Source organism: Plasmodium malariae, assembly GCF_900090045.1.
Source record: "Plasmodium malariae genome assembly, chromosome: 7".
Taxonomy (NCBI): Eukaryota; Apicomplexa; class Aconoidasida; order Haemosporida; family Plasmodiidae; genus Plasmodium; species Plasmodium malariae.
Genome location: NC_041781.1, coordinates 345,912 through 360,672, shown reverse-complemented (window position 1 = coordinate 360,672; position 14,761 = coordinate 345,912). Strand labels below are relative to the sequence as shown.

Here is a 14,761-nt window from a genome sequence, read left to right as displayed (position 1 = left end):
TTAAAAGGTATATGAAGATAAGGTTCGTTTGTTCACGTATGAAAGCATCAACTATGGTGAAGTTTCACTTATAATAGAGTCGTTTCCGTTGACCATTGGAATAAAGGTATATTCTAAACGATACACGTATGTACAATAAGTGGATACCCATGCGCTCAGTTTGTATAAATATATATGTATACAAACATACGTCTATATAATTTGTAGTTATACATCACAATGAAAGAAAAATTACCGGTAATTTCTGACTATTCTAAATCTTCAATGTCTGCTTCATTATCGTTATTTCCCATAGTTTCAATGGATTCATCGGCGTTCTAATTTTCTAGTTTATTTTTTTCCTTTTCAGACCTAAAGTTAAAAATTGTGCAGTGATCATTACAATATCGCAGAAATGGACACAATAATTATGGTCATATTTAACACGGACTTGTTGTTATATACATATATATATTTATGTATGGACATCTGCGTACACGTCCTTCGACCTTTTTTTTTTTTTTATTACCCCTCTTTTTTAATATCTTCTATATTTTTCCCATTGATTTTTATATTTGGTTGACCAAATTTACTTTTGGCTATACGCAATTTTAGACCTTTTTGCTTGTTTTCTTGCTCTTCATCAAATTCTTCATTAATAATTTTTTTTTTTACTTGATCTTTTTCATTTTCTTTTACATGTGCTTTACTGCTTAGTTCTTCATCCTCTTGCTCTTTCTCTTCCAGTTCTTTCTCATCGATGCTCTTTTCATCATTATCTATTGCATAATTAAATTGGGGCAATTTTCCTTTACTTTTTGTTAGTTTACATAGGACGGCGTCCGTTATAGAATTAACCCAAAAATTTCTGAGAACTTTACTAGCCAAACACAATATTGTAGAATCGATATTGTCTTTAAGTTGTCGTATGTTGATACATTTATTTGATAAAGTTTCTATTGGTAATGTTATATCACTTATGTTTATTTCTTTTTCTTTTATATTTCCTAATTTAAATATTAATTTATTGGATGTAATAGATCCTTCAATAATTAATTTTGCTTCTCTATCCGATTGGTCTAATATTAATCCTGCTAAGTGATTAAGGGATTTACCACAAAATTTTCTATCAGTGAGCTCATTTATTTCATTTAAGTTGTTATATTCACTTTTAGAAACTTTTAAAAGTTCTCTTGTCCACTTGTCAAGATTTTTGTTAAACAGTATAGGGATGCTGCTGCTTAAGAGGATGTTACACAGACAAATGGAAACAAATAATTTTATCGAATACATTATTGGCACGAAGAGTTTGAAAGAAGAGGCAAAAAAAGAAAAATAGGAAAAACAAAAAAAAGACAAAAAGTTTGCGTTAAGTACAAAAATGCTGATAATGGATTTGCATACATATGTATATTTTTTATGGGCATATACGTAAGAAATATATGACCTTATAAACGCTTACAACAACGAAATTTAGGCATGTTTTGTTAAATGCATTTTTAGAACAAAAATTAACTTGTAAATTAGGACTATATTTACGACATTTCGTTGGAATATGTAGAAATTATACTTTTACTTAATTCTACTATTATGCTAAATTAATGGTGTAAATAAAAAAGGGAAACTCGAAATTATGTACCTACACAACATTGAAAATGGAAGGAAAAAAAAAAAAAAAAAAAATAAAAAAAAAAAAAAAAAAAAAAAAAAAAACATAACATAATATGAGCAAAAACAAAGAGCTTCCTTTTATGAAAAACAGTAAACTCAGTGTAAATAAGGTTTAACAATAAAGTAGAAGAAGAAGGATTGATAGGTGTGTATTCTCTTTAACTTAATTAATATTCTTAATTATCTATGAAAAGATTGAACTACTGAATGATTTTATTCATTTGAAATAGGGATATTTTTAAGATGATATAATTTTAAGGAACATTTTAAGGTAGAATTTCATTGTACTTGTGACGACTAAGTACTACTATATTCATGAACTTTGCGGCAAAATGCTTGTGGTGATAACATCATATTTATATTTAGCACATGTACAATACTGTTTGAGGATATGTATATGTATATTAATAAAATTAGAGGAAAGTTGTAAGGAACTATTTTTTCTATCATAAATGATACATAGGATTTTTCTTAACATTCCTTTAATTAAAAATGAGTTTTTTTTCCCTTCGTAAAATGATAAAATGGTTTACAATTTAATATCTTCATATGCGCATTTTATTTCGTTCTATTTCGTTTTACTTTGTTTTATTTTGTCTACTTGTTTTATTATTTAAGTGCACATCCATCATAGTTAAAAGGAAGAGTAACCATAAAACAGGGGGAAATTATTATTTCTTTTCACTCTATTTGTATTTTAAGAAACCCTCGTACTACTGCTCAAACCAATACGAATGAAAAGTTTTAAGTCTAAGCTGTCTAGATATTAAATTTTTAAAATAATTCTTATATTATAATTTTAACTTTCTACCTAGATAAAATGTGCTAAATTTTATATTTGTTATGCAAAAAGGATAAAATTAAAATCGTTGCAAATAACAGCGTTTTATACGTTTTCTATTTCAAATTTTTTGTTATCAAAATTCTGAAGCACTATAATTGTTAGTTGCTCTTTTTGTACATATATATTTAACTTTTTTTATTTTAATTTTTATTTATTTGTTTTATTTTTTTTTTTTCTGTATTCACTAAACGTAAAATTTTTTTCTTGAACGAAGGAAAAGATAAACAAGAAATTAAACATTACTACTGTTCTTTTTTAAATTTTCACAAAATGTATATGTAATATTAATTACAACAATATAACAAGCTATCAATTTTTATAATCTTTATATAAATCTTATTATTACAAAACATGAACACCAAAAAATGTTTATAATTTTAATTTTTTTTGTTTTTTTTACAATGTATTTTAATTTTTTCGAATATGTTTTTTTAATTTATGAATAATTTTAAGAACATGTTATTTCACTCATAGGTACCATAAATATATACATACAAACGAATAAGTATAACACTTTTTTTTTTTTTTTTTTTTCAATTATTATTCTCGAACAAATTTTGACATAAATTTTATTATTTTATTTGAAGCTTTAATTTTATTCAAAAAGTGTGCAATTTTTTACCATTATATAATATTCCTATTTCTTCTTGCACTAATACGTATATTTATTTTTTAATTAATTTTAAAATTTGTATATTATTGTAAAGTAACATTTACAAATACATTACTTATGTACATTTATATGTGAATTTATGATTCTATATTTATAAATTTATTCTTGTGTATACATGTATTAAATCAATATGCATACAATCGTTTATGCTTTAGTATACATATATTTATTCTTATGCATATATGTATTTATTATTGTACATGTGTTTACGCCTGCACATAAGATTGTCCCAAAATGCATGTTCATTCGTATGGTAGCTCTTATTTATTGTATACACATTTATATTTAAGCACTGACATATCTCTATATATAAATATATACATATGCTTTTATATATACACGTATATATGTATATATATATGGGTATGTGTATACTTGCCTTAATAACACAGGAAAGCTCATTTTGACTAGTTTTGCAGTTCTAAATTTTAAATAGAACTTTTAAATGTAAAAATGATGTAACAATTATATTTGTACATTTTTGGCTATCCTTAATATTTTAAATGCTCATTATTTTCATTTTTTAGTTGTCACAATTACTCCTTTTTTTGTTTCTTATTATAAAGTTGTTTTAGAAGTACATTTTATATTGCTTAGCCTATTCAATAAATCACATCAAATTTAAGGTAATGTATTATAATAGGGGGCAAGAAAGAAAAGAGATAAATAGATATTATACATATGTATACAGATATAGATAGATAAATATAAAGACAGCAAGATAAATTAAATGAATATAAAATGCTTGGACTAGGTGGATCATGTTTATCAAAGGAGTTTTTTGATTTAGCAAAATCAATAGGAGAAGCTCCTTCGAAACAAGTAAACGCAACGTTTTAGTTAATTATCTTCTTTTTTCCTTTTTTCTTTTGTTTTTTCCCTTTTTCTTTTTCTTTTTTTATGAAAATTTTTACCCCATTTTATTGTTCATTTTTTTAAAGGAGGAAGATCGGATTATATGCAATGAAATCGTTTTGCTTAAGTCAAGGTTTGCCGACCCTAATGCAACAGTAGTAAGTTTGAATATACATGAGCATATGTACTTGCACACGTACGAATGTACACTAATATGCTTATGAGGAAGAGCTAAATAATGAGAAAAGGACCATGGGTATTTTATAAATGCCTGTATGTTTAATTTTTTACCTCAATCGGTTGTAAATGACGAACTTTCTACTTTGCATATATGAGAGTGTTGATAGAGCGATGTATATATATATATATATATATATATATATATATATATATATATATGCGTATATTTTTATGTATATATATACATATATATATGTGTACATAATGTACATGTGTCCACATGTGCGTACCCTTTTTTTATTCACCTTTTAGAAACAGATAAAGGAATATTTGATTAGGGCTATTTATATCGAAATGCTCGGACATGATGCGTCGTTTGCCTATATCCATGCAGTAAAACTAGCACACGAGAAAAATATATTATGCAAAAGAACAGGCTATCTATCATGTAATTTGTTTTTGAACAAAGATCATGAATTGATGTTGCTATTAATTAACACTATTCAGAAAGATTTAAAGAGCGATAATCATTTAGAGATTTGGGCAGCATTAAATTGTGTATGTAAATTATTGAACAGTGAAATGATACCAGCAATTTTTCCTATTATTAAAAATTTGTTAAATCATAAAAATGAATTAATACGGAAAAAAGTATGTATGTTATTACACAAAATATATTTAATAGATCCTTTATTAATTAAAGACATTGATGTATATCTAAAAAAATTATTGTGCGATGTGGATCCTTCAGTAATGGGAGCATCATTAAATTTAATTGCATGTATTGCAAAGAATCATATGATGTATTGTATAAAGCTAGTTCCTTATTTAGTTTCTATACTTAAACAAATATGTGAAAATAAATTACCAAAAGAGTATGACTATCACAGAATACCTGCACCATGGATACAGATAAAAATATTATCCATTTTTAGAATTCTGGGTTTTTCGAATAAAAAATTATCAGAACAAATGTATGAAGTATTACAGAAAACAATGCAGAGAGCAGATTTTGGTATTAATGTCGGTTATGCTATTATTTATGAATGTGTAAAAACTATTGCAATTATATACCCATCTCATAATTTGCTAGAATTAGCATCTTTATCTATTTCAAGATTTATTTCTTCGGATAATCATAATCTTAAATATGTAGGGGTTACAGGTTTAGCCTTAATTGTAAAAATTAACCCTATGTACGCAAGTAAACATCAGTTAGCAGTTGTAGACTGTTTAGAAGATAAAGATGAAACGTTAAAAATGAAAACATTAGATTTGTTATATCAAATGACAAATCCATTAAATGTGAAAGTTATTGTAGATAAACTATTATTTCATATAGAAAATTCTCTTGACATTCATTTTAAACATGATTTAGCTTGTAAAACTATACAACTTATTGAAAGATACACCCCTGATGATATTTGGTTTCTCAATAAGATAAATTCCCTCTTTTTATCAGTAGGTGAATTATTAGATGAAAGTTATTCTTATTCACTAATTAAGTTATTGAAAGATAGTTCTATATGCGCAGAGTCAGATTCAGATGACGGTATGGTTAGAAGTGAAATAAATGAAGGGATTAATAGTAAGACAGAAAATGTAAATATAGAATGTTTGAACATTGTAAAAGAGGAAAATAACAAGGTTGACTTGTTGGATACCGGGGAAAAAAAGGAGGAAGGAGTTGAGCATGACGTAAGTAAAGGTGATGAAAGAAATGCGGTTAGCGTGTTTGAGAGGGGAAATGGAGTTAGTAATGAAAATAGTGTAAATGGCGCAAATAGCGCAAATATTGCGAAGGATGGAAACGATAGTAAGGTGGATGCTATAACAAATGAAAGGGCATCAAGTAAGAATTATAATATGGATAATGCTGGTAAGGACATAGGTGATAAGAATAATACGATAGATCATGAATCCAATGTTAGTGGGAAAAGCACTGATGAAAAAAAATTAAAAGGAAAAAGAAAGATGAACTATGATGTACACATCTTGAGGAAATATGCCATAAACACATACGTAAGAATGTTAGAAAATAATGAAAACATACCATTCATTTTAATGCAAATAATTTGCTGGGTATTAGGTGAATATAGCTACTTATGTGATTTAGAAAATTACACAATTGAAGATATTATTGATTTATTATGTGAATGTCTAGAAAAAAATTTTAATAACCCAGATAGAGTAAAGTCATGTATAATAACAGCTATTTTTAAATTATGTGCTTTTAATAATATAACTGATCATGTAGTAGCAAAGAAATTAATTGAGAAATACAAAAACAGTCAAATAACTGACATGCAACAAAGATGTTATGAGTATGATTTAATATTGAATAATCCTACGTTAATGAAAAATTTATTTTGTGTAACAAATAATAAAAAAAAAATATCTATTGATGAGAATTTATCTTTCTTAAATCCATTCATAGAAAAACATTTGGAAAATGGTGGAAAATCTTACATTACAAAAGAGTTAAGAAGAAATGAAAATAATTTTGAGTCGTCCAAAAATAATGCTCCTGTACTTAACTTTACTCCTTATGAACTACCATTAAATAATAAAATAAACGTAGATACATTTCACACATCAAATAATAATTATCCATACCAAAAAAATTATAAGTATGATTCTCCTGTCCTTGCTTCGACAATAGAAAATTTTTCTACGCAGAATGAAAAGGAAAAATCTTTTAAACTTAATGTAGTAGGACCGAAAAAATGGAAGAAAGAAACGTGCGAAGTGGAAAGGAAAAATAGTAACAAAAATAGCAAAAGTAACAACAAGAAAAAAAAAAAAAAAAAAAAAAAAAAAAGAGTATTACAAATAATAATCTACGTAATAATTATGGACAAACGAATAGAAATGAAGTGGCTAATAACCAAGAGCAACAAGAATTAGGAAAATTTACTAAACTGAGGGAGGAAAACCAGGAAAATCGTTATGATAACAATTATCATGAAGATGAAGGAGAAGATGGAGGGGATGAGAATGAAGAGGAAGATGATGGAGATGACGAAGGATATGATGAGAGAGATGATGATGATGATGAAGAAGAGGATGATGAGGAAGACGAAGAAGAGGATGAAGACGAAGGAGGAAATTATGGTACTAATCATTATTCTTTAAATGAAGAAGAAGATGAAAAAAGATTAGATAGTATTGATGGCTACGACGATCAGAATTATGAAAGGTTTGATGATACAGATTCTCACAATTTAAAAGAATATAAATATGAAGATAATAGTTATGATAATAATGTGTACAATAAACAGAGAGGTTCACATATGAACAATGATCAAACAACAACAAATAATGAGTTGACGGAAAAAGAAAAAATGGCTGCTGCATTATTTAATGGACTAATATCAAATAATTCTTCAGTTTTTCAATCAAAAAATAATTATTCTTCAAATTATTCGAGTAAAAAAAGAGTTTCTTTACTTTCCAACAGGAATTATTTTAATTTCAAACGTGACAACAATAAGAATGATTCACAAAAAAACTCATTCGATGAGAGAGGATACCAGGGAAAGACTGAAAAAGAGGATGATGTATCAATAAATCAAGATGAGCAAAAAAAAATGACTTCACGAAGCTTATTGGATAGTAGTTTAAATAATCTAAAAAAAAATGAAGATATGAGAGATTCAAATTTTTCTTATGATATGCTAGATTTAAACGAGTCTTTTGGAGGGAAAAATTATACGGAGGTGAATAATGCTAGTAAAGATGAGGTAATCGTGCATTTTAACATTTCCATATTTTGCTGTTCAAAGAGAAAAAGAAAAAAAAAGAGCATTTATTTTTCTTCATATATTATTATGCTCGTATGTATTAGCGCCCAGTTTTTTAACACGATTTGAAAAAGTTAATATATTTTTCTTATTTTTACCATTTTTTTTTTGTTTACATTTTAGCTTATGTTTTGTTTTGTTTTTTTATGAGTAAGCACGTTTATTTTATTTTTATATTATGTTATATGTATATATATATATATATATATGTATATATCCTCTTATATGCTTCATTTTAATTTTTTTATAGGACAAAAATCTTTGGAACAATATAGGAAGTCAGAAAAAAGCTGTTTTTCTGAACACGTCCAAATTAAACATATTTCAGATAATTAAACATATCGAGGTAATTACATTTTTATGCATCTCCTAAGCTTGTATTATATTGTTTAATTTTTTAATAATTAAATTTTTTTTTTTTTTTTAACGTTATGTTTCATTTAACTTAATATATTTATTGTTCATACTGTAGAATAAGTTACGTGCCAGTGTAGTTGAAGTTAGCAAAAGGGAAGCGCTAACTTCATGTATCTACAACAATAATAGAGTTTTAATAAAAATCAGAATAGAAGACAATAAATTAATTTTTTTAGTTAAGTCCGCCGATAACAAGTAAGACTCAAAGTGAATGTAAAATAGATGCTATCATAATGTTGCCATGTATTTTTTATAAATATGTACGTATTAAAAATATAAATTTTTTTTTTTTTTTTTTCAGATTGTTTGACAGCGTTTTTGATATTCTGAGAAATTTGTTTCATTTATGAGTATTAATGGTATACATATATATATAAGCACACATGCACGTATGTGAAGGGGGTTTTATAGCCTTTTTTTTTTTTTTTTGTTTTAAAATATTAAGAAATAATAACATAACACTTTTTTTTTTAGTCATATATATATATATATATATATATATATATATGTACATATATGTCCCTTTTATTGTGGTATATGATATATTTTTAACACACGTACTTGTGTTTCCATCGTTCTAAGCTATTATATAATCTAAGTTATATATACACATATGTATGTATGTACGTATATATATATATATATATGTACATTTGTTTTGAAGAATTAAAATATATTAACATATTTTCTTTATATATATATGTTATATGTATACTTTTTTGGAATAAAAAAGGAACTAAACAAAACAAAATGAAAGTTTTTTAAAATTAAAGAGAAGATATTTATTTTTGAAATTTGTTTCTTTTGCAAAAAGCAAATATTATAACATAAACAAAAAGATACATGTTTGTTAAATTAATAATAGGATTAATAATGTTAATAAATAGAAAATCCTAACGCGTGGCGTACATTAAGACGTTACTCTAAGTATATGTTACAAAAGAAAAGTTAAAAATTAAATATGTTTGTAAGTACATTTTACACAAGTTTATATACCTATATTTCTATTTTGCTTTTTTTCCCTTTTCAACAATTTTAAGGAAATTAAAAATGTTCATGATTATATCAATGCTATGGGTAACTAGCCAAAGGTTTAATTTTTGTAAAAGTCAAATATATGTAGTTTATGTATATATGTATATATATATACATATAGAAACATATATCTACACGTATGCATATATAAACATACATGCAAGTATATGTACACATATATAAACATACTTGTAAGAACAAGTACACTTATATAAACATAGATATATGTACATGCACATATATATACTGTACTTTATTTCTTATTTTAAATTTTTCTTGCATCAAAAGAAACTTGTATCTATTAAAGCAAAAATTTTAATCTTCAAGATTTTTACTAAAACTATCAAAAAAAAAAAAAAAAAAATACTTGCATACATGTATATACCTATTTTTTTCCTTCTTATTATATTTTCTGTGAATTCTTCAAGAATTAGGAAAAAAAGAAATATGCTAATTTTTTTAAATTAACAAAAACTCTTTAGTAATATGTCATAAACAAAATATGAACGTTCCATAAAGCATTTTAGAAAGAAAAAAATTTTTTTTTTTGTGGAAAATATTTTCAATAAAATAGAATAAAAAGATAGGGGGAAAAAAAAAAGAAAGGACAGAAAAATTTTAGAGGCAAAAAGGAAACAAAAAATGTAAATAAAAGGAAATATGGTTTAAGAATTAGTTAGATTTTTCTTATTTTTTTTTTTGAAAAGATATACATATAATAAAATATAGTATAGATATATTATAATATATATTAGTATATGCTAATGAACATAATATTGTAACCTACTTATCTAAGTTAAAGTAAAATGATAATTGGTAAAAATTTTTGGGATGAAGAAAAGGATGCTCCAATTCTGAAAAGGAATGCCAATTACATTAATAAAGAAAACTGCGAATATGTTTGTAAACGTGCTGAAAACTTTTATGAAATAATGTTAAGTTATATCAAAGAAGAAATAAATGTTGAATTAAAAGAAGACTGTAATGATAAAGAAATTTTAAGAATTATTAAATTAGATGCTGAAAGAACTTTTAATAAAGAAGAAAATAGATTATTGTTGATAGCAGTATTACAATCGATATATCCAATAACAAATGATTATCATCAAGGTATATCTTTCATATCATCCTTTTTGTTACTTTTTTTAGAACCAAAGGAAGTTGTAAAAATTATTACAGGATTACACAAATATTATTTACCCGGTTATTTTAAAGCAATGCCAAAAGCATATGTACGAGATTCTCGTGTTTTTTTAAGTATTTTAAATTATTTTAATCCAAAATTATATGAACATATAAAAAATTTAATAACACCAGAAGCCTTCGTTTCCAAATGGTTTATTGGTTTGAATGTCCATGTCCTAACGTTTGAATCTCTTATGTTATTTTTTGAGCATTTATTAAAAGAAGGTGAAATTTTTTTATTTAAATATAGTATTGCTTTGTGCGGGACATTGGAACAGGAAATTATGAACACAAGTGATGTCTCCAAACTTCTCGCATTGTTGCGATTAGATCAAAAACTTTTCCCAAATGATTATAAAAAATCTGAAGCACAAAAAAATGGAGACTTTTTTTTAAATATAATAGAGGCTTCCTTAAAAGTGGATATGACAAATATCGATTTGTGTAAATTAAGGGAAGAAGCATGTAAACAGATGCAGTTAGAGGAGGAAAAAAGAAAACAAATAGAAATGGAACGACTCTTAACAGATGACGAAATTATTTTTTCAGACGAGGAGGAAGATTTCATAGAGAGTGAGGATATAACAGAAACTCGTAGCGAGGGAGGGGAAAAGGAGAAGAGTGGTCAACAAGAGGTAAAGCGAAGTGATGTTGTGGAAAAGAGAGAATGTGACAATGTTGACTGATCTTATATGAAATTCAGAGAAAGGAACAACTATAATTTAAATATGAAAAGAGTGTAATTGTTTAATTTTTAAAAGCGCTGTAGTGATAAAGGAATATGCAATTAGTTAAAATTGTTACCATATTGATGTTTTTTAAAAGGTTATGTATATTTTTCCTCATAAGCAGTTTATATACATGTATGTGTGTATATTTCTATATCTTTCTATCCATATGTATATATATATTATTAGCGCCCATTTAACAATGTATCTGTCATTTTAGTTAAAAGATTTCAGTTCAAAAATACAGGGGATACATATAAACATGTTTAATTTTAGTATGTTATATATAATACGATATAGTATTTTTTTTTTTTTCTTTTTTAAATATATACACACATATTTAAAATCTTGTTTGACATATATGTATCCGTATATATATATATATATATATATATATATATTAGTATGTATGTATGTAGTTTTTTTTTTTTTTGAGAATTTAAAAACTTTTACGCTATTGCTCAATAATTAAAGCATTTATTGAGACACACTTATATTTAGATAATTATTTCGTGAAAAATATTTTCACGTAACTATTTGCGAAAGTTGAATTAGAGGTAACTTTTTTTAGATGCCTAAAATTTAAGTATATCCAATAAACATGCAAATTCATTAAAGGAGAGTGTTTCAACATACACTTTCGTTGTTCTGTTATAACTTGGGAGAACTTTCGAAAAGATTATTATTTTATTTTATTTTATTTTATTTTTTTTATTAGGAAGGCAATTGTATCAAAAGAATAAATTTTGCTTTTTAGCTGTTTTTTCCATTTTTATCATTTTTTTTGTTCTATGGGGTTGTGTTATATATAATAAAATTAAAAAAAAGGAGGAAAAAAAATATATACATAAAGAAAATATACATAGAGTGAATATTCACAAAAGCACATGTATACACAATACATGTGTGGTTGGTTTACTCTTCCATTTTTTGCAATCTTGCGTTTGCATTAATAACCGAAACGTTCATTTGTTTGGCTCTCTGAATTATTTCCTTTCTCTTTTTACTTGAAACATTATGAGCAATTTGCACACAGTATTTGGTATTGTTCATAATTAATGGTTCTAATTCTTTAACATTTTTTACTATATATTTATATTTATTATTAGGCAGTAAGTATTTTGTTTTATTATTACTACCATACCCAATACTTGGCATAAGATTTGTTCCTTTATATCTTCTCCTGACACGGCAATCAATACCTCTTGGTTTTCTCCATGCAGGCTGCAAACAGGATATGAAATAAAAATGAGCAAAAAAGTATTATGAAGGGGATATTCATATAATGCATAAGCTTGTAGAAACACTCTAGTACAACAAACTTTGTACACCTATGGAAAGTCCTTCCATTCATATGTACGTGCTTGTGATTGTTCAATGAATCCTAACATAAATACTTTTAATGCATTTAAGCGGTTATGTAACAATGCTATGCATATATACATATAAACATATATATATATATATATATATATATATATATATATATATATAATTTATATTTCCCTAGCCGTAATTATTTTATCATATTTTAATTTTTTTTGTTTTCGTTTCATTTTTCTCCCTTTTTTTTTACAGTCAAGTCAGCTATATAGGGTAACATTAAAACATTTATACAAACGTATGTACAAGCATACGCCTATACTTATATACGTATACTCATAGTTAAGGACACGTTTCTTTGTTATATTTTACGCATTACCTTGACACACATAAACCTGTTTGACTGAAATCGGGTAAATTTTTTGGTTCTCTTTTTTATAATCTTTCCTACTTTTTTTACAGCCATTATTTTAAAATTATTTTATGTTTAATGATTAAATTGTGTTTTTTAAAAAGCGTTCTAAATTCTCTTATATTATTAATATATATAAATATATAAGTATTATGTATATTTATATTATTATATACTGTAAAATTTATGTATGTTAAAATTTCTTTTCCTTAATTCAGTAGATATTTTACTCCTTTTCTTTTTTCTCTATAAACTGTTCATAGCACTTCAATACTTATATATAAATAATATGCCTTTAACTTTTAATGTTAATATTTCCCTGAATATATACATAAAAATGGTTTATGCATACATATTTGTTATATATGTATATTATATATTATATATATGTATATATATGCATGATATTAAGAAAAAAAATAATAAACATTTATGTTGTTGGTTTAGCTATTTTTACATACCTCACATAAATATTTAAGGAGTCCTTGAAAAAAAAAAAAAAAAAAAAGTAAACCCCAATAACAATATTGTGAGCCTATCAAAACAAATTTTTTTTATGGCGAAATAAATAACCTCCTTTTGGGGGGAAGTTTTCCATATATAAAAGGATTATATATAATATTGTAAATTTTTAACATTATTATTCTTTGAAATGAAATTTTTTTATTTATATTGTATGAAATTTTTTTTTTATTTATAGTTCAAATGTTTGTTTTTCATTATAATGCAAAAATTTACAAAGGTATATTTTTTTAAAAAATGCACCAGCAGTTTAAGGGGTATATATTAGGTGTAGCACCAAATATCTTCTTCACTGCTCATTACAGTCAAAAATGTATTTTCAAAAATTGGGGAAATCAAAAACAGTTGAACTGGTAAATATTTGCATTTTATAGGGAAATAATATAGAACTAAATTTTTAATTAAAAAAGAAAAAAATGAATAAAAGAAAAAGCTAATTAATGTTATATAGTGTTGAGTAGTAAAACAAGCTCGAAGAACATATGTTCATACACTTTATTATAGTTTATAAAAATAGAAGGAATACTAAATTGTAGCACATGTGGCTGTTTTAAAACTACACTGAAACATTTTTGGAGCCTTGAAACAATTTTTTAATGTGTAAATAGCTCTTTTTTAGTGTTACCGCAATATGGTAAATATATATATATTTGTATACATATTTACATGTGGTACTTTTTTTTTTCTAATAGTTTAGCTGGAAAAGTGTAAAACACATTGATAGAAAAAAAAAAAAAAAAGAATATAACAAAAACAAAGAAATTGCAAATGAACCAATTTCATATTTTTTTTTTTTGACACTATTCTGAGTTAAAAAAATTTTCTGTATATAATTTTTTAAATAATATATGTTAAGTAAAACGATTTTGCTACTATTCATAATTGGGAGTAGATTAAAAACTTTTCTTTTTCTCGCACAATTTTAAGGTTTATTTATTTTTTTTCTTATTATGTATATCACATATATGATATTAAAAGAGCTCATAATATTATAGAAAATTATTGTTGAAAATGAATGTTTCATTGTTGCTCAATTTGTACCATATATATTTAGGGTATTACTTTTTCTACACCCTATTGTGACGATGATTTTTTTTTTTTTTTTTTTTTTTTATCATTGAGGATTAATTGAGA

General features: G+C 25.1%; 4 protein-coding genes across 4 annotated transcripts; 2 read left to right on the top strand and 2 right to left on the bottom strand.

Annotated features, from left to right (window-relative positions):
* Positions 1–317: 317 nt before the first annotated feature.
* Positions 318–1,272, bottom strand: PH (PH domain-containing protein, putative; the record flags this gene model as incomplete). Its single annotated transcript, XM_029003883.1, has 2 exons — positions 318–351; positions 509–1,272. 2 exons carry the CDS (start codon positions 1,270–1,272, stop codon positions 318–320), a joined length of 798 nt encoding a protein of 265 aa, XP_028860628.1.
* A 2,636-nt stretch (positions 1,273–3,908) lies between these two features.
* On the top strand, positions 3,909–8,772 carry PmUG01_07015600 (AP-4 complex subunit epsilon, putative; the record flags this gene model as incomplete). The annotated part of the gene is made up of 7 exons (XM_029003882.1): positions 3,909–3,989; positions 4,109–4,180; positions 4,515–6,984; positions 7,110–7,945; positions 8,256–8,351; positions 8,478–8,617; positions 8,724–8,772. The coding sequence occupies 7 exons, from the start codon at positions 3,909–3,911 to the stop codon at positions 8,770–8,772; spliced, it is 3,744 nt and encodes a 1,247-aa protein (XP_028860627.1).
* A 1,491-nt stretch (positions 8,773–10,263) lies between these two features.
* Positions 10,264–11,328, top strand: PmUG01_07015500 (GTPase-activating protein, putative; the record flags this gene model as incomplete). Its single annotated transcript, XM_029003881.1, has 1 exon — positions 10,264–11,328. The coding sequence occupies one exon, from the start codon at positions 10,264–10,266 to the stop codon at positions 11,326–11,328; it is 1,065 nt and encodes a 354-aa protein (XP_028860626.1).
* A 957-nt stretch (positions 11,329–12,285) lies between these two features.
* Positions 12,286–13,159, bottom strand: RPL32 (60S ribosomal protein L32, putative; the record flags this gene model as incomplete). The annotated part of the gene is made up of 2 exons (XM_029003880.1): positions 12,286–12,594; positions 13,073–13,159. 2 exons carry the CDS (start codon positions 13,157–13,159, stop codon positions 12,286–12,288), a joined length of 396 nt encoding a protein of 131 aa, XP_028860625.1.
* Between the last annotated feature and the right edge of the window lie 1,602 nt (positions 13,160–14,761).